Source organism: Salmo salar, chromosome ssa05 (genome assembly GCF_905237065.1).
Source record: "Salmo salar chromosome ssa05, Ssal_v3.1, whole genome shotgun sequence".
In the NCBI taxonomy this organism is placed as follows: Eukaryota; Metazoa; Chordata; class Actinopteri; order Salmoniformes; family Salmonidae; genus Salmo; species Salmo salar.
Window position 1 is genome coordinate 14,315,814 of NC_059446.1, and position 19,207 is coordinate 14,335,020.

Sequence of the window (19,207 nt, forward strand, 5' to 3'; positions counted from 1 at the left end):
TGTATTAACCTGTGTATATGTAGCATCCAGGTGTGATAAATTAAGGTGTATTTACCTGTGTATATGTAGCATCCAGGTGTGATAAATTAAGGTGTATTTACCTGTGTATATGTAGCATCCAGGTGTGATAAATTAAGGTGTATTAACCTGTGTATATGTAGCATCCAGGTGTGCCCTTGCAGAACTGTTTCGACTTGTATGACAGCGTGACCTCTACGACCCCGGGGATGTGTCTGGGGGGAGTCTGCACCCGGATGGCGTGGGCTGTGATCAGCTACAGAGGGGGACAGGGGACAAAAAAGGTTTTATTGTTACATATGTACTTGTCCTTACAGACCCCATAACATGTTCTATTTCAAAGTGAAAGACGTATAAAGACTTACAAGAGCCATAGAAAATGTTCAGTTGACATGTAAGGTCGGATGTAGTTTATAAATGCCCAGAAAACATCCAGATTACCTTGGCTTTAGCTCAGAGGGCTAAGGCAGTCTTGAGCACCACGGACTCACTGTTTTTTGTTTGATTCTCTGTCGGTTACACACAGTCACACACACAGTCATACACACACACACACACACACACACACACACACACACACACACACACACACACACACACACACACACACACACACACACACACACACACACTGATAAATGTGCTACTGACCTCACTCCAGACTAGCATGGTACCAAATATGACCTGGAGTCCATCAAAGAAGTTTTCTCCAATGATAATGACTGTGGCCCCGCCTGTAGTCCAGCCCTCACTGGGGCTGATCGCCTTGATACAGGGGGTGGCTGTGGGGGGAATAGGGGGAGGGAGGGGGTGGAGGGAGGGAGGGAGAGTGTAGGGGAGGGGGGAGAGAGAGATCAGAAATTTAGTTTTAATGCAGAATCAGGAATACAAGGTACAGTACAGTTTCTCCATTCTGATTGTATGAAGAGAACAACTAAATTCTCCAATTCATAAGCAGGTCTGCTGTGAGGCGTAATACTGACCCCTGGATATTATAATTACAGGCTTTACATTACTGGATCAGATTGGAGAAAAGAACAGCAGTGGAATTAAAAATAAATAAAGGCTTAATCTCCTCTACTTTACAGAGCCTCAGCTTGTCAAACATGATGTCATTCTCCAAAGCAGGGTAATCCACTTTACTACAGAATGACTTTTCCCCGTCTCTCTCCTCTCTTTCTTCACCCTCCTCTCTCCCCCCTCCTTCATCTGCCTCTCACTCTCTTCATCTCGCCCCCTCTTCATCCTGCAAGTCTTTTCATAGACACTGATGGTGTGTGTGTGTGTGTGTGTGTGTGTGTGTGTGTGTGTGTGTGTGTGTGTGTGTGTGTGTGTGTGTGTGTGTGTGTGTATATGTCAACCATATAGTGAAACATGAATCCATGTGATAGGGTTCATATTTGGGGTCCTCCTCTCTGCCATCTGTTGTGTTTGTTGCTCATTGTGAAAACAGATTTTTTGATTTGTTTTGCAAATTTAAAATAAATAAAAACAGAAATACCTTATTTACATAAGTACTTAGACCCTTTGCTATGAGACTTGAAATTGAGTTCAGGGGCATCCTGTTTCCATTGATCATCGTTTCTACAACTTCATTGGAGTCCACCTGTGGTAAATTAAATTGATTGGAAATGATTTGCAAAGGCACACACCTGTCAGTATAAGGTCCCAAAAGAGCAAAAACCAAGCCATGAGGTCGAAGAAATTGTCCTTAGATCTCCGATTGTGTCGAGGCACAGATCTGGGGAAGGGAATGGGAGAAACTCCCAAATACCCCAAATACAGGTGTGCCAAGCTTGTATCGTCATACCCAAGAAGAAACGAGGCTGTCATCGCTGCTAAAGGTGCTTCAAGGAAGTACTGAGCAAAGAGTCTGAATAATTATGTAAATGTCATATTTCTGTTTCATTTTGTTTATTTTTTAGCTAAAATGTCTAAAAACCAGTTTTTGCTTTGTCATTATGGGGTATTGTGTGTAGATTGATGAGGGAAAAAAACTAATTTAATCCATTTTAGAATAAGGCTGCAACCTACATTTTTTTGAAAAAGTCAAGGGGTCTAAATACACTGCTCAAAAAAAATAAAGGGAACACTTAAAGAACACAATGTAACTCCAAGTCAATCACACTTCTGTGAAATCAAACTGTCCACTTAGGAAGCAACACTGATTGACAATACATTTCACATGCTGTTGTGCAAATGGAATAGACAACAGGTGGAAATTATAGGCAATTAGCAAGACACCCCCAATAAAGGAGTGGTTCTGCAGGTGGTGACCACAGACCACTTCTCAGTTCCTATGCTTCCTGGCTGATGTTTTGGTCACTTTTGAATGCTGGCGGTGCTTTCACTCTAGTGGTAGCATGAGACGGAGTCTACAACCCACACAAGTGGCTCAGGTAGTGCAGCTCATCCAGGATGGCACATCAATGCGAGCTGTGGCAAGAAGGTTTGCTGTGTCTGTCAGCGTAGTGTCCAGAGTATGGAGGCGCTACCAGGAGACAGGCCAGTACATCAGGAGATGTGGAGGAGGCCGTAGGAGGGCAACAACCCAGCAGCAGGACCGCTACCTCCGCCTTTGTGCAAGGAGGAGCAGGAGGAGCACTGCCAAAGCCCTGCAAAATGACCTCCAGCAGGCCACAATGTGCACTTGTCTGTTCAAACGGTCAGAAACAGACTCCATGAGGGTGGTATGAGGGCCCGACGTCCACAGGTGGAGGGTTGTTCTTACAGCCCAACACCGTGCAGGACGTTTGGCATTTGCCAGAGAACACCAAGATTGGCAAATTCGCCACTGGCGCCCTGTGCTCTTCACAGATGAAAGCAGGTTCACACTGAGCACATGTGACAGACGTGACAGAGTCTGGAGACGCTGTGGAGAACGTTCTGCTGCCTGCAACATCCTCCAGCATGACCGGTTTGGCGGTGGGTCAGTCATGGTGTGGGGTGGCATTTCTTTGGGGGGCCGCACAGCCCTCCATGTGCTCGCCAGAGGTAGCCTGACTGCCATTAGGTACCGAGATGAGATCCTCAGACCCCTTGTGAGACCATATGCTGGTGCGGTTGGCCCTGGGTTCCTCCTAATGCAAGACAGTGGCTGGAGTGTGTCAGCAGTTCCTGCAAGAGGAAGGCATTGATGCTATGTAATGGCCCGCTCGTTCCCCAGACCTGAATCCAATTGAGCACATCGGGGACATCATGTCTCGCTCCATCCACCAACACCACGTCGCACCACAGACTGTCCAGGAGTTGGCGGATGCTTTAGTCCAGGTCTGGGAGGAGATCCCTCAGGAGACCATCCGCCACCTCATCAGGAGCATGCCCAGGCGTTGTAGGGAGGTCATACAGGCACGTAGAGGCCACACACACTACTGAGCCTCATTTTGACTTGTTTTAAGGACATTACATCAAAGTTGGATCAGCCTGTAGTGTGGTTTTCCACTTTCATTTTGAGTGTGACTCCAAATCCAGACCTCCATGGGTTGATAAATTGGATTTCCATTGATTATTTTTGTGTGATTTTGTTGTCAGCACATTCAACTATGTAAAGAAAAAAGTATTTAATAAGATTATTTCATTCATTCAGATCTAGGATGTGTTATTTTAGTGTTCCCTTTATTTTTTTGAGCAGTGTACTTTCTGAGGACACAGTATGTATGTGTGTGTTAACCTGGGAAAATCTTTGGGCGGAGAGAGAGAGAGAGCGAGAGAGAGATAGAGGCTAGAGGATAAACCTAACCATGTCTCATAGGAAATAAGCTCAGCGTTGACTTTAAGCTTCCTGGGGCCTCATAAGCACCACAGTCCTGCTTTGACACATGGTCCTCATAAGACACTATGGCAGTTCTAACAAGAGCCGGCCACTGGGGGAATACAGGATTCACTGCTGCTCTCATCATTTCATCCTCTCTCTGTTCTCTCACTGAGAGTTAAGAATCTTAGAGGGAAAAAGGAGCGGGAGGAGAGGGGGTGAGAAGAGAGGAAAAGGAAGCGAGAAGGGAGAGAGATAAAAGAGAGAAAAGGGAGAGAGAGAAGTGGAGATGAGAAGAGAGAGCAATAAAGTGTGTAAAGAGGGAGAGGAGAGGTAGTGATAGAGTTGAGGAGGGAGAAAAAAGATAGAGAGAGAGACATAGAAAAGAGTGAGAGAGGGGGGAAGAGAGACATAGAAAAGAGTGAGAGAGGGGGGAAGAGAGACATAGAAAAGAGTGAGAGAGGGGGAGAAAGACATGTAGAAAAGAGTGAAAGGGGGGGAGAGAGACATATAGAAAAGAGTGAGAGAGGGGGGAGAGTTCTGTAGAAAAGAGTGAGAGAGGGGGGGAGAGACAGAAAAGAGTGAGAGGGAGAGAGAGACATATAGAAAAGAGTGAGAGAGGGGGGGAGAGAGACATATAGAAAAGAGTGAGAGGGGGGGAGAGACATATAGAAAAGAGTGAGAGGGGGGAGAGACATATAGAAAAGAGTGAGAGAGGGGCGGAGAGAGACATAGAAAAGAGTGAGAGAGGGGGAGAGAGACATGTAGAAAAGAGTGAAAAGGGGGAGAGAGACATATAGAAAAGAGTGAGAGGGGGGAGAGAGATATAGAAAAGAGTGAGAGAGGGGGGAGAGACATGTAGAAAAGAGTGAGAGGGGGGGAGAGAGATATAGAAAAGAGTGAGAGAGGGGGAAGAGAGATAGAAAAGAGTGAGAGAGGGGGAGAGAGACATATAGAAAAGAGTGAGAGAGGGGGGGAGAGAGACATAGAAAAGAGTGAGAGAGGGGGGAGAGACATGTAGAAAAGAGTGAGAGGGGGGGAGAGACATGTAGAAAAGAGTGAGAGGGGGGAGAGACATGTAGAAAAGAGTGAGAGAGGGGGGAGAGACATATAGAAAAGAGTGAGAGAGGGGGGGAGAGACATGTAGAAAAGAGTGAGAGGGGGGGAGAGACATATAGAAAAGAGTGAGAGAGGGGGGGAGAGACATATAGAAAAGAGTGAGAGAGGGGGAGAGAGACATATAGAAAAGAGTGAGAGAGGGGGGAGAGACATGTAGAAAAGAGTGAGGGGGGGAGATATAGAAAAGAGTGAGAGAGGGGGGGAGAGACATATAGAAAAGAGTGAGAGAGGGGGGGAGAGACATGTAGAAAAGAATGAGAGAGGGGGAGAGAGACATGTAGAAAGAGTGAGCGAGGGGGGAGAGACATGTAGAAAAGAGTAAGGGGGGGAGAGATATAGAAAAGAGTGAGCGAGGGGGGAGAGACATGTAGAAAAGAGTGAGAGAGGGGGGAGAGACATATAGAAAAGAGTGAGAGAGGGGGGGAGAGACAGGAGTGTTTACCATGCTCCAGGTACGAGGGTGTTCCTTCTGAGGGGTCTAGTCTCCTGACCCGGCGACCGTGTTTAGAGTTGTTGTGGACAAAGATGTTGTCAGAGACAGAGAGGACATGACCATCCACACTCACCGTGGTAGACACAACCACCTGGGACAGACAGGGACAGGAGACATAGAGGAAAAGGGGACAGGGGGACAGACAAGGACACGTGAGACAGGACCTGAGAGCTTCCATCAAATAGCATTACCGTTGTGTCTAAAGAAATCATGTAAAATTAGGTTTTACGATTCTCTCTCTCCCACCTGAAAGCGTCTCATGTCTCGTGGGTTCCCTGCGTTCTTCAGACAGTTCTGGTTGCACTTCAGGAAGAACTTGAGGAAGAACCTGGAGAGAGAGGAGACAAGAAAACAGTCTAACACATGCATCATTGCTTTTGGTTCCTGACTGAATAGAGCTGCATTTAATTAGATAGCAATGAGAGCAGCAGCGCTCTGTGTGTGTGTGTGTGTGTGTGTGTGTGTGTGTGTGTGTGTGTGTGTGTGTGTGTGTGTGTGTGTGTGTGTGTCTGTGTGTGTGTGTGTGTGGGTGTGTGGGTAGGCAGGTAGCCTAGAGGTTAAGAGCGTTGGGCCAGTAACTGAAAGTTCCCGAGCTGATTAGGTGAAACATTTGTCGATGTGCCCTTGAGCAAGGCACTTAACCCAAATTGCTCCTGTAAGTCACTCTGGATAAGAGCGTCTGCTAAATTACAAAACATGTAAATATACCACACAGGGTGATGTGATGCCTGATTGCAAACCTCTCGCTTACAGCTTGCTGCCGATGGCTAGCCGTTGTGGTAAACCTGGAAGCAGATCTGGATGTAGCCTTCCCTTGCCAGTACACAGCCTCTTCTTCACCTAGACTCCTGCAAGGTCTCCTTGTGGCAACACACGTTAACTGGGCGTTCCTGCGGCCTCAGGCTAACTCAGAAGGGGATCTTGGAGCTGCAGTGGTCCCCAAATGTGCGGTGCGCAGGCCCACATTATGTGGACACGCCCTGGCATCGGCCAACCACTGTCCCACTGCTTCGTGGGTACGTCTGGGAAGGCAAAGGCTAGGGGAGCTCACAAAAGCAACGTGCTGGCGACGTGTGACAGGTGGTCCTCTGACAGACTGGAGCTCCTGCAGCCTCCTGCAGCTGTGGGGAGGTGCTGGTCCTCTGACAGACTAGAGCTCCTGCAGCCTCCTGCAGCTGTGGGGAGGTGTTGGTCCTCTGACAGACTGGAGCTCCTGCAGCTTCCTGCAGCTGTGGGGAGGTGTTGGTCCTCTGACAGACTAGAGCTCCTGCAGCCTCCTGCAGCTGTGGGGAGGTGTTGGTCCTCTGACAGACTGGAGCTCCTGCAGCTTCCTGCAGCTGTGGGGAGGTGTTGGTCCTCTGACAGACTAGAGCTCCTGCAGCTTCCTGCAGCTGTGGGGAGGTGTTGGTCCTCTGACAGACTAGAGCTCCTGCAGCTTCCTGCAGCTGTGGGGAGGTGTTGGTCCTCTGACAGACTGGAGCTCCTGCAGCCTCCTGCAGCTGTGGGGAGGTGTTGGTCCTCTGACAGACTGGAGCTCCTGCAGCCTCCTGCAGCTGTGGGGGGGTGTTGGTCCTCTGACAAACTGGAGCTCCTGCAGCCTCCTGCAGCTGGTCGTCTTGGATTTTATTCTTGCCACCAGAGCCCATTTTCCAACAGCAGAGAAGTGATGACAAGCACATCCCCCACGTTACTAGAAATGATTTCATCATGCAGGTGTCCACTAATGCTCTTCAGCGAGTTCCACCTAGATTTCCTGCACCATTAAAGTCTCCTGGCGACATGGTGCTTGGTAACGGGGGCATAATTGAATAATCAGGAAGCTCCTAGCCAGACCCCTGCAGGGTAGCGGTACAGGGCTATTGGTCATCAGCAGCTGGGATTTGGGTGGCAGCTGCTCCAGACCCCTGTATGTCTGAGAAGCCCATTTTAGGAACCACACTGCTCAACCCAGCTGGGGAAAGGCCTAGAAAAGGTGTCAAATATTGCCCACTCTAACTATCCTAGAAGGTGCGGTAGCACTAATCAGGACATTCCGTTTCAGTGGTTGAAAACGAATTAAGAAGAAATATGTCCTCTTACGACTATCAACATGGAACATAAGGACTCTCTTGGACTCGATCCATGACGCCGAAGGACTGCACTTATCGCAGCAGAGCTGAAGCAATATACCATCGTCATCTCTGTTCTCAGTGAGACCAGACTCCTGGGTGAAGGGTTGCTCAGGGAGGAAAGAGAGGGCTACATCTTCTTCTGAAAGGGATACCACCCCAGAAGGGCGATATCTGCATGGTGTGGGCGTTGCCTTGAGGAACTGCCTCCTGTCATATCTCACAGAAACACCAACTGTCATAAGCGAAAGGCTAATGGAGTAATAGCATAGCACAGCGTTGGTCATGCCAATGCAAATGGTTTGAGATTGCTACGCCTTTGTGCTGAACATGAAGTCACCATCACCAACAAATGGTTGGTTCCAAATGAAAAACAAATACAAAACTTCCTGGGTGCACCCTCGATCAAAGCATTGGCACCTCATAGATTGCATGACTGTCAGGCGGATGATCTTAACCAAGCTCAGAACGAAGATTTCCCCAGCCATCCTTAACCAAGCTCAGAATGAAGGTTCACCCAGCCATCCTTAACCAAGCTCAGAATGAAGGTTTCCCCAGCCATCCTTAACCAAGCTCAGAATGAAGGTTTCCCCAGCCATCCTTAACCAAGCTCAGAATGAAGGTTCACCAAGCCATCCTTAACCAAGCTCAGAATGAAGGTTTCCCCAGCCATCCTTAACCAAGCTCAGAATGAAGGTTCACCCAGCCATCCTTAACCAAGCTCAGAATGAAGGTTCACCCAGCCATCCTTAACCAAGCTCAGAATGAAGGTTTCCCCAGCCATCCTTAACCAAGCTCAGAATGAAGGTCTCCCCAGCCATCCTTAACCAAGCTCAGAATGAAGGTTCACCCAGCCATCCGTAACCACGCTCAGAATGAAGGTTTCCCCAGCCATCCTTAACCAAGCTCAGAATGAAGGTTCACCCAGCCATCCTTAACCAAGCTCAGAATGAAGGTTCACCCAGCCATCCTTAACCAAGCTCAGAATGAAGGTTTCCCCAGCCATCCTTAACTAAGCTCAGAATGAAGGTTCACCCAGCCATCCTTAACCAAGCTCAGAATGAAGGTTCACCCAGCCATCCTTAACCAAGCTCAGAATGAAGGTTCACCCATCCATCGTTAACCAAGCTCAGAATGAAGGTTCACCCAGCCATCCTTAACCAAGCTCAGAATGAAGGTTCACCCAGCCATCCTTAACCAAGCTCAGAATGAAGGTTTCCCCAGCCATCCTTAACCAAGCTCAGAATGAAGGTTCACCCAGCCATCCTTAACCAAGCTCAGAATGAAGGTTTCCCCAGCCATCCTTAACCAAGCTCAGAATGAAGGTTCACCCAGCCATCCTTAACCAAGCTCAGAATGAAGGTTTCCCCAGCCATCCTTAACCAAGCTCAGAATGAAGGTTTCCCCAGCCATCCTTAACCAAGCTCAGAATGAAGGTTCACCCAGCCATCGTTAACCAAGCTCAGAATGAAGGTTTCCCCAGCCATCCTTAACCAAGCTCAGAATGAAGGTTCACTCAGCCATCCACCTCAAGGAGTAAAAAAAAAAGCATTTGCTCGACTTCAGGAAACAGAGGCACTTAACAACTTATGTCGCTCTCTAGCAGAAAAACTAGAGAACATTTAGACTGTCCTGAAGGTCCAATTGACAACAAATAGTCCTCCCTAAACACATCACTCTCTGAGTCAGTAGCCCACTCCACTTTCCGAATGCACATTAACTGAAACAGAAAAATACTAGGCGTAAACCATTTTCCCCTTTTGGTTTCATGAAATAATAACATGTATCTCTCTCTCTTGTAATTACCAAGAGAAACACAAATGACTGTGGAAATGAATTTCTGCAAAATGGCTGCCAGGACTCTTGGAGCCTGGCGGTGAAAAAAACACGTGCAGGCGCACGAGCACACACTCTCTGAGCCCGGCGGCTGAAAAGAGGTGTAAATAATTACAAACACAGACAGCATATCTGTGATAATTTAATGATCACAAACTTTCATGAAATTATGATGGGGATTATTTGTCACTTTAGTGACAAAGCAGCAAAGCAATAATAACGCTACTTTTCAGCAATCCCTGTCACAACCAAAATATTATTCCAACTACAACTACTTCAGGTAACAAAAAAACTTCACCCCATCTTAGAGTGAATTTCCAACAGTATGGAAGCCTCAAAGGGTCAATCCTCCAATCCACTGATCATGAATGAACTGTGAGTTTGATCGTCTGATGACAAAATCTAAGTGCTCTTTCTCGTTCTCTTCTCTGTCTCTTTGTCTTAATCATGCTTTCTAACCTTTACCTCTTCAACCCTTCTTTTCTCTCTCCTCTATTCTCCTCCTCTCTCTCCTCTATTCTCCTACTGTCTCTCCTCCATTCTCCTCCTGTCTCTCTTCTCTATTCTCCTCCTGTCTCTCTCCTCTATTCTCCTACTGTCTCTCCTCTATTCTCCTACTGTCTCTCTCCTCTATTCTCCTACTGTCTCTCCTCTATTCTCCTACTGTCTCTCTCCTCTATTCTCCTACTGTCTCTCCTCTATTCTCCTCCTGTCTCTCTCCTCTATTCTCCTACTGTATCTCTCCTCTATTCTCCTCCTGTCTCTCTTCTCTATTCTCCTCCGGTCTCTCTCCTCTATTCTCCTCCTGTCTCTCTCCTCTATTCTCCTCCTGTCTCTCTCCTCTATTCTCCTACTGTCTCTCTCCTCTATTCTCCTCCTATCTCTCTCCTCATACTTTTTCTTTCTCTCTCTTCTGTTTGGTGTTTCTGTTGACAGGTGGTGTAAATGGCTATAGGTGAGACTATAGCTCAGCCCTCCTTCTGACATCCGCCTCATCACTCACACTATGTATTTATCTTTCTGTCTCTCTCTCCTTCTTTCTCTTTCTCCCTTTATCTCTTCTACTGCCCCTTCTCAGTCCTCTTCCTATCCTTCTCTCTAAGCTGTGTGCTGTGTCATACTTCACTACAATAGCCTAGCATCGGTCTCCTAATCTAAATGGCACCCAATTTCCTACAATTTGCAATACTTTTGACCGGAGACCTATGGGCCCTGGTCAAAAGTAGTGTACTAAGTAGGGGATATGATACCTTTTTGGACACAAGCTAGGTGTTTCTCACTTTGCTCTACTCTGGGGTTAATACAGAGATACAAAATCACTTCCCCTTTCTGATACTGGACTGATGGAGCTGAGGGCTTGGAGTGTAGAGCGGATCTCTCTCGCTCCCTCTCACCCCTCTCTCTCTCTCTCTCTCACCCCTCTCTCTCTCTCTCTCACTCACCCCTCTCTCTCAGGCTCTTTCTCCCCCTCTCGCCCCCTCACTCTCTCTCTCTATCTCCCTCTCTCTCTCGCCCCCCCCCTTCCCCTCTCTCTCTTCCTTTCTCTCTCTCCATCTATCTCTCTCCCTCTCTCCCTCTCTCCAGGTATCGGCCATGCATCACTGACACTTCATCTAGGAGACTTGTTTCCGTGGTGACCCCTCAACCTGCCATACGCACACACACACACATTTGTAAGCCACTTGTTCCATCAGGCGGATGCTGTTAGAGTAGTCTGTAATGTTGCTCCCATCATGTCTATCTAAACTGGAATGATTTATTCAACCACATCATCTCACTACACTGAAACATTCATCCTCTGTACACTCCTTGCATCATCTCTTCCTGAGTGTGTGTGTGTGTTTGTGTCTCTGTGTCTGTGTGTGGCAGGTCTAGTGGTTTTGCCTCATTGTTAAATATTCTCTGCTCTCCTACCTGCCCAGGGAGAGCCCTGCCTGGGGAAAAGGAGTCCCTGTCTCCCCCTGGGCTGGAGGTTCCAAAGACACTTAGTCCATTCAGTTTCCTACATTTCATTCATTTTCATCTTTCTGCAAGCGCTTAAATGTCCTGAGCAATTTTACTGTAGTGGGATCGCTTAAGAGGACAGTCTGTGAACTCACTTAATTACTTTACTTAGTTAAAGGAAGGTCAATGAACTGCTGCAATGAAGCAGGGAAAAGGCGGGGCTCCATGCAAGGAATTTGTGTTACAATGACACCTCAGATCTCTATCTCCAGCAAGCTACAAGTCTAATACACTTTACGTCAATAATATGTGTGTTGGGTCAGTAGTGTTGTGTCAGTAGTGTTGTGTCAGTAGTGTTGTGTCAGTAGTGTTGTGACAGTAGTGTTGTGACAGTAGTGTTGTGTCAGTAGTGTTGTGTCAGTAGTGTCGTGTCAGTAGTGTTGTGTCAGTAGTGTTGTGCCAGTAGTGTAGTGACAGTAGTGTTGTGTCAGTAGTGCTGTGACAGTAGTGTTGTGTCAGTAGCAGTAGTGTTGTGTCAGTAGTGTTGTGTCAGTAGTGTAGTGACAGTAGTGTTGTGTCAGTAGTGTCATGACAGTAGTGTTGTGTCAGTAGTGTTGTGTCAGTAGTGTTGTGTCAATAGCAGTAGTGTTGTGACAGTAGTGTTGTGTCAGTAGCAGTAGTGTTGTGTCAGTAGTGTTGTGACAGTAGCAGTAGTGGTGTGTCAGTAGTGTTGTGTCAGTAGTGTTGTGTCAATAGCAGTAGTGTTGTGACAGTAGTGTTGTGTCAGTAGCAGTAGTGTTGTGTCAGTTGTGTTGTGACAGTAGCAGTAGTGGTGTGTCAGTAGTGGTGTGCCAGTGATGTTGTGTAAGTAGTGTTGTGTCAGTAGTGTTGTGTCAGTAGTGTAGTGACAGTAGTGTAGTGACAGTAGTGTAGTGACAGTAGTGTTGTGTCAGTAGTGTTGTGTCAGTAGTGTCGTGACAGTAGTGTTGTGTCAGTAGTGTTGTGTCAGTAGTGTCGTGCCAGTAGCAGTAGTGTTGTGTCAGTGGTGATGTGTCAGTAGTGTCGAGTCAGTTGCAGTAGTGTTGTGTCAGTAGTGTTGTGCCAGTGATGTTGTGTCAGTAGTGTAGTGACAGTAGTGTAGTGACAGTAGTGTTGTGTCAGTAGTGTTGTGTCAGTAGTGTTGTGCCAGTGATGTTGTGTCAGTAGCAGTAGTGTTGTGACAGTAGTGTTGTGTCAGTAGCAGTAGTTTTGTGTCAGTAGCGGTAGTTTTGTGTCAGTTGCAGTAGTGTTGTGTCAGTAGTGGTGTGTCAGTAGCAGTAGTGTTGTGTCAGTAGTGTTGTGTCAGTAGCAGTAGTGTTGTGCCAGTAGTGTTGTGTCAGCAGCGTTGTGTCAGTAGCGGTAGTTTTGTGTCAGTAGCGGTAGTTTTGTGTCAGTTGCAGTAGTGTTGTGTCAGTAGTGGTGTGTCAGTAGCAGTAGTGTTGTGTCAGTAGTGTTGTGTCAGTAGTATTGTGTCAGTAGCAGTAGTGTTGTGTCAGTAGTATTGTGTCAGTAGCAGTAGTGCTGTGTCAGTAGTGTTGTGTCAGTAGCAGTAGTGTTGTGTCAGTAGTAGTAGTGTTGTGTCAGTAGTGTTGTGTCAGTAGCAGCAGTGTTGTGTCAGTTGCAGTAGTGTTGTGTCAGTAGCAGTAGTGTTGTGTCAGTAGTGTTGTGTCAGTAGCAGTAGTGTTGTGTCAGTAGTGTTGTGTCGTGTCAGTAGTGTTGCGTCAGTAGCGTTGTGTCAGTAGCAGTGATGTTGTGTCAATAGTGTTGTGTCAGTGGTGTTGTGACAGTAGTGTTGTGTCAGTAGCAGTAGTGTTGTGTCAGTAGTGTTGTGACAGTAGTGTAGTGACAGTAGTGTAGTGACAGTAGTGTTGTGTCAGTAGCAGTAGTGTTGTGACAGTAGTGTTGTGTCAGTAGCAGTAGTGTTGTGTCAGTAGCAGTAGTGTTGTGTCAGTAGTGTTGTGTCAGTAGCAGTAGTGTTGTGACAGTAGTGGTGTGTCAGTAGCAGTAGTGTTGTGACAGTAGTGTTGTGTCAGTAGCAGTAGTGTTGTGTCAGTAGTGTTGTGTCAGTAGCAGTAGTGTTGTGACAGTAGTGTTGTGTCAGTAGCAGTAGTGTTGTGTCAGTAGTGTTGTGTCAGTAGAGTTGTGTCAGTAGCAGTAGTGTTGTGTCAGTAGCAGTAGTGTTGTGACAGTAGTGTTGTGTCAGTAGTGTTGTGTCAGTAGTGTAGTGACAGTAGTGTAGTGACAGTAGTGTTGTGTCAGTAGTGGTGTGTCAGTAGTGTTGTGACAGTAGTGTTGTGTCAGTAGTGTTGTGTCAGTAGCAGTAGTGTTGTGACAGTAGTGTTGTGTCAGTAGCAGTAGTGTTGTGTCAGTAGCAGTAGTGTTGTGTCAGTAGTGTTGTGTCAGTAGCAGTAGTGTTGTGACAGTAGTGTTGTGTCAGTAGCAGTAGTGTTGTGACAGTAGTGTTGTGTCAGTAGCAGTAGTGTTGTGTCAGTAGTGTTGTGTCAGTAGCAGTAGTGTTGTGACAGTAGTGTTGTGTCAGTAGCAGTAGTGTTGTGTCAGTAGTGTTGTGTCAGTAGTGTTGTGTCAGTAGCAGTAGTGTTGTGTCAGTAGCAGTAGTGTTGTGACAGTAGTGTTGTGTCAGTAGTGTAGTGACAATAGTGTAGTGACAGTAGTGTAGTGACAGTAGTGTTGTGTCAGTAGTGGTGTGTCAGTAGTGTAGTGACAGTAGTGTTGTGTCAGTAGTGTTGTGCCAGTAGTGTCGTGCCAGTAGCAGTAGTGTTGTGCCAGTGATGTTGTGTCAGTAGTGTAGTGACAGTAGTGTAGTGACAGTAGTGTAGTGACAGTAGTGTTGTGTCAGTAGTGTCGTGTCAGTCGCAGTAGTGTTGTGCAAGTAGTGTTGTGTCAGTAGCGGTAGTTTTGTGTCAGTTGCAGTAGTGTTGTGCCAGTAGTGGTGTGTCAGTAGCAGTAGTGTTGTGTCAGTAGTGTTGTGTCAGTAGTGTTGTGCCAGTAGTGTAGTGACAGTAGTGTTGTGTCAGTAGTGCTGTGACAGTAGTGTTGTGTCAGTAGCAGTAGTGTTGTGTCAGTAGTGTTGTGTCAGTAGTGTAGTGACAGTAGTGTTGTGTCAGTAGTGTCATGACAGTAGTGTTGTGTCAGTAGTGTTGTGTCAGTAGTGTTGTGTCAATAGCAGTAGTGTTGTGACAGTAGTGTTGTGTCAGTAGCAGTAGTGTTGTGTCAGTAGTGTTGTGACAGTAGCAGTAGTGGTGTGTCAGTAGTGTTGTGTCAGTAGTGTTGTGTCAATAGCAGTAGTGTTGTGACAGTAGTGTTGTGTCAGTAGCAGTAGTGTTGTGTCAGTTGTGTTGTGACAGTAGCAGTAGTGGTGTGTCAGTAGTGGTGTGCCAGTGATGTTGTGTAAGTAGTGTTGTGTCAGTAGTGTTGTGTCAGTAGTGTAGTGACAGTAGTGTAGTGACAGTAGTGTAGTGACAGTAGTGTTGTGTCAGTAGTGTTGTGTCAGTAGTGTCGTGACAGTAGTGTTGTGTCAGTAGTGTTGTGTCAGTAGTGTCGTGCCAGTAGCAGTAGTGTTGTGTCAGTGGTGATGTGTCAGTAGTGTCGAGTCAGTTGCAGTAGTGTTGTGTCAGTAGTGTTGTGCCAGTGATGTTGTGTCAGTAGTGTAGTGACAGTAGTGTAGTGACAGTAGTGTTGTGTCAGTAGTGTTGTGTCAGTAGTGTTGTGCCAGTGATGTTGTGTCAGTAGCAGTAGTGTTGTGACAGTAGTGTTGTGTCAGTAGCAGTAGTTTTGTGTCAGTAGCGGTAGTTTTGTGTCAGTTGCAGTAGTGTTGTGTCAGTAGTGGTGTGTCAGTAGCAGTAGTGTTGTGTCAGTAGTGTTGTGTCAGTAGCAGTAGTGTTGTGCCAGTAGTGTTGTGTCAGCAGCGTTGTGTCAGTAGCGGTAGTTTTGTGTCAGTAGCGGTAGTTTTGTGTCAGTTGCAGTAGTGTTGTGTCAGTAGTGGTGTGTCAGTAGCAGTAGTGTTGTGTCAGTAGTGTTGTGTCAGTAGTATTGTGTCAGTAGCAGTAGTGTTGTGTCAGTAGTGTTGGTCAGTGCAGTAGTGCTGTGTCAGTAGTGTTGTGTCAGTAGCAGTAGTGTTTGTCAGAGAGTTGTTGTGTCAGTAGCAGTAGTGTTGTGTCAGTAGTGTTGTGTCAGTAGCAGTAGTGCTGTGTCAGTAGTGTTGTGTCAGTAGCAGTAGTGTTGTGTCAGTAGTAGTAGTGTTGTGTCAGTAGCAGTAGTGTTGTGTCAGTAGTGTTGTGTCAGTAGCAGTAGTGTTGTGACAGTAGTGTTGTGTCAGTAGCAGTAGTGTTGTGACAGTAGTGTTGTGTCAGTAGCAGTAGTGTTGTGTCAGTAGTGTTGTGTCAGTAGCAGTAGTGTTGTGACAGTAGTGTTGTGTCAGTAGCAGTAGTGTTGTGTCAGTAGTGTTGTGTCAGTAGAGTTGTGTCAGTAGCAGTAGTGTTGTGTCAGTAGCAGTAGTGTTGTGACAGTAGTGTTGTGTCAGTAGTGTTGTGTCAGTAGTGTAGTGACAGTAGTGTAGTGACAGTAGTGTTGTGTCAGTAGTGGTGTGTCAGTAGTGTTGTGACAGTAGTGTTGTGTCAGTAGTGTTGTGTCAGTAGCAGTAGTGTTGTGACAGTAGTGTTGTGTCAGTAGCAGTAGTGTTGTGTCAGTAGCAGTAGTGTTGTGTCAGTAGTGTTGTGTCAGTAGCAGTAGTGTTGTGACAGTAGTGTTGTGTCAGTAGCAGTAGTGTTGTGACAGTAGTGTTGTGTCAGTAGCAGTAGTGTTGTGTCAGTAGTGTTGTGTCAGTAGCAGTAGTGTTGTGACAGTAGTGTTGTGTCAGTAGCAGTAGTGTTGTGTCAGTAGTGTTGTGTCAGTAGTGTTGTGTCAGTAGCAGTAGTGTTGTGTCAGTAGCAGTAGTGTTGTGACAGTAGTGTTGTGTCAGTAGTGTAGTGACAATAGTGTAGTGACAGTAGTGTAGTGACAGTAGTGTTGTGTCAGTAGTGGTGTGTCAGTAGTGTTGTGACAGTAGTGTTGTGTCAGTAGTGTTGTGCCAGTAGTGTCGTGCCAGTAGCAGTAGTGTTGTGCCAGTGATGTTGTGTCAGTAGTGTAGTGACAGTAGTGTAGTGACAGTAGTGTAGTGACAGTAGTGTTGTGTCAGTAGTGTCGTGTCAGTCGCAGTAGTGTTGTGCAAGTAGTGTTGTGTCAGTAGCGGTAGTTTTGTGTCAGTTGCAGTAGTGTTGTGCCAGTAGTGGTGTGTCAGTAGCAGTAGTGTTGTGTCAGTAGTGTTGTGTCAGTAGTATTGTGTCAGTAGCAGTAGTGCTGTGTCGGTAGTATTGTGTCAGTAGCAGTAGTGTTGTGTCGGTAGTTTTGTGTCAGTAGCGGTAGTTTTGTGTCAGTTGCAGTAGTGTTGTGTCAGTAGTGGTGTGTCAGTAGCAGTAGTGTTGTGTCAGTAGTGTTGTGTCAGTAGCAGTAGTGTTGTGCCAGTAGTGTTGTGTCAGCAGCGTTGTGTCAGTAGCGGTAGTTTTGTGTCAGTAGCGGTAGTTTTGTGTCAGTTGCAGTAGTGTTGTGTCAGTAGTGGTGTGTCAGTAGCAGTAGTGTTGTGTCAGTAGTGTTGTGTCAGTAGTATTGTGTCAGTAGCAGTAGTGTTGTGTCAGTAGTATTGTGTCAGTAGCAGTAGTGCTGTGTCAGTAGTGTTGTGTCAGTAGCAGTAGTGTTGTGTCAGTAGTAGTAGTGTTGTGTCAGTAGTGTTGTGTCAGTAGCAGCAGTGTTGTGTCAGTTGCGGTAGTGTTGTGTCAGTAGCAGTAGTGTTGTGTCAGTAGTGTTGTGTCAGTAGCAGTAGTGTTGTGTCAGTAGTGTTGTGTCGTGTCAGTAGTGTTGCGTCAGTAGCGTTGTGTCAGTAGCAGTGATGTTGTGTCAATAGTGTTGTGTCAGTGGTGTTGTGACAGTAGTGTTGTGTCAGTAGCAGTAGTGTTGTGTCAGTAGTGTTGTGACAGTAGTGTAGTGACAGTAGTGTAGTGACAGTAGTGTTGTGTCAGTAGCAGTAGTGTTGTGACAGTAGTGTTGTGTCAGTAGCAGTAGTGTTGTGTCAGTAGCAGTAGTGTTGTGTCAGTAGTGTTGTGTCAGTAGCAGTAGTGTTGTGACAGTAGTGTTGTGTCAGTAGCAGTAGTGTTGTGACAGTAGTGTTGTGTCAGTAGCAGTAGTGTTGTGTCAGTAGTGTTGTGTCAGTAGCAGTAGTGTTGTGACAGTAGTGTTGTGTCAGTAGCAGTAGTGTTGTGTCAGTAGTGTTGTGTCAGTAGAGTTGTGTCAGTAGCAGTAGTGTTGTGTCAGTAGCAGTAGTGTTGTGACAGTAGTGTTGTGTCAGTAGTGTTGTGTCAGTAGTGTAGTGACAGTAGTGTAGTGACAGTAGTGTTGTGTCAGTAGTGGTGTGTCAGTAGTGTTGTGACAGTAGTGTTGTGTCAGTAGTGTTGTGTCAGTAGCAGTAGTGTTGTGACAGTAGTGTTGTGTCAGTAGCAGTAGTGTTGTGTCAGTAGCAGTAGTGTTGTGTCAGTAGTGTTGTGTCAGTAGCAGTAGTGTTGTGACAGTAGTGTTGTGTCAGTAGCAGTAGTGTTGTGACAGTAGTGTTGTGTCAGTAGCAGTAGTGTTGTGTCAGTAGTGTTGTGTCAGTAGCAGTAGTGTTGTGACAGTAGTGTTGTGTCAGTAGCAGTAGTGTTGTGTCAGTAGTGTTGTGTCAGTAGTGTTGTGTCAGTAGCAGTAGTGTTGTGTCAGTAGCAGTAGTGTTGTGACAGTAGTGTTGTGTCAGTAGTGTAGTGACAATAGTGTAGTGACAGTAGTGTAGTGACAGTAGTGTTGTGTCAGTAGTGGTGTGTCAGTAGTGTTGTGACAGTAGTGTTGTGTCAGTAGTGTTGTGCCAGTAGTGTCGTGCCAGTAGCAGTAGTGTTGTGCCAGTGATGTTGTGTCAGTAGTGTAGTGACAGTAGTGTAGTGACAGTAGTGTAGTGACAGTAGTGTTGTGTCAGTAGTGTCGTGTCAGTCGCAGTAGTGTTGTGCAAGTAGTGTTGTGTCAGTAGCGGTAGTTTTGTGTCAGTTGCAGTAGTGTTGTGCCAGTAGTGGTGTGTCAGTAGCAGTAGTGTTGTGTCAGTAGTGTTGTGTCAGTAGTATTGTGTCAGTAGCAGTAGTGCTGTGTCGGTAGTATTGTGTCAGTAGCAGTAGTGTTGTGTCGGTAGTATTGTGTCAGTAGCAGTAGTGCTGTGTCAGTAGTTTTGTGTCAGTAGCAGCAGTGTTGTGTCAGTTGCAGTAGTGTTGTGTCAGTAGCAGTAGTGTTGTGTCAGTAGTGTTGTGTCGTGTCAGTAGTGTTGTGTCAGTAGCAGCGATGTTGTGTCAGTAGTGTTGTGTCAGTGATGTTGTGACAGTAGTGTTGTGTCAGTAGTGTTGTGTCAGTAGTGTAGTGACAGTAGTGTAGTGACAGTAGTGTTGTGTTGTGTCAGTAGTGTCGTGACAGTAGTGTTGTTTCAGTAGTGTTGTGTCAGTAGCAGTAGTGTTGTGACAGTAGTGTTGTGTCAGTAGCAGTAGTGTTGTGTCAGTAGCAGTAGTGTTGTGTCAGTAGTGTTGTGTCAGTAGCAGTAGTGTTGTGACAGTAGTGTTGTGTCAGTAGCAGTAGTGTTGTGTCAGTAGTGTTGTGTCAGTAGCAGTAGTGTTGTGACAGTAGTGTTGTGTCAGTAGCATTAGTGTTGTGTCAGTAGTGTTGTGTCAGTAGCAGTAGTGTTGTGACAGTAGTGTTGTGTCAGTAGCAGTAGTGTTGTGTCAGTAGTGCTGTGTCAGTAGTGTTGTGTCAGTAGTGTTGTGTCAGTAGTGTTGTGTCAGTAGC

General features: G+C 46.4%; 1 protein-coding gene across 3 annotated transcripts in view; it reads right to left on the reverse strand.

Annotated features, from left to right (window-relative positions):
• Nucleotides 1-19,207, reverse strand: part of LOC106604287 (transcription factor COE1-A) — a 108,007-nt gene that overhangs the window by 46,687 nt on the left and 42,113 nt on the right. For all 3 annotated transcript variants that reach the window (XM_045717922.1, XM_045717921.1, XM_045717920.1), the window contains exons 7-10: nucleotides 5,628-5,709; nucleotides 5,331-5,472; nucleotides 670-800; nucleotides 148-274 (exon numbers count right to left, since the gene is read on the reverse strand). In XM_045717922.1, coding sequence (XP_045573878.1) covers nucleotides 148-274; nucleotides 670-800; nucleotides 5,331-5,472; nucleotides 5,628-5,709 — 482 coding nt within the window. The remainder of the gene's footprint in view (nucleotides 1-147; nucleotides 275-669; nucleotides 801-5,330; nucleotides 5,473-5,627; nucleotides 5,710-19,207) is intronic.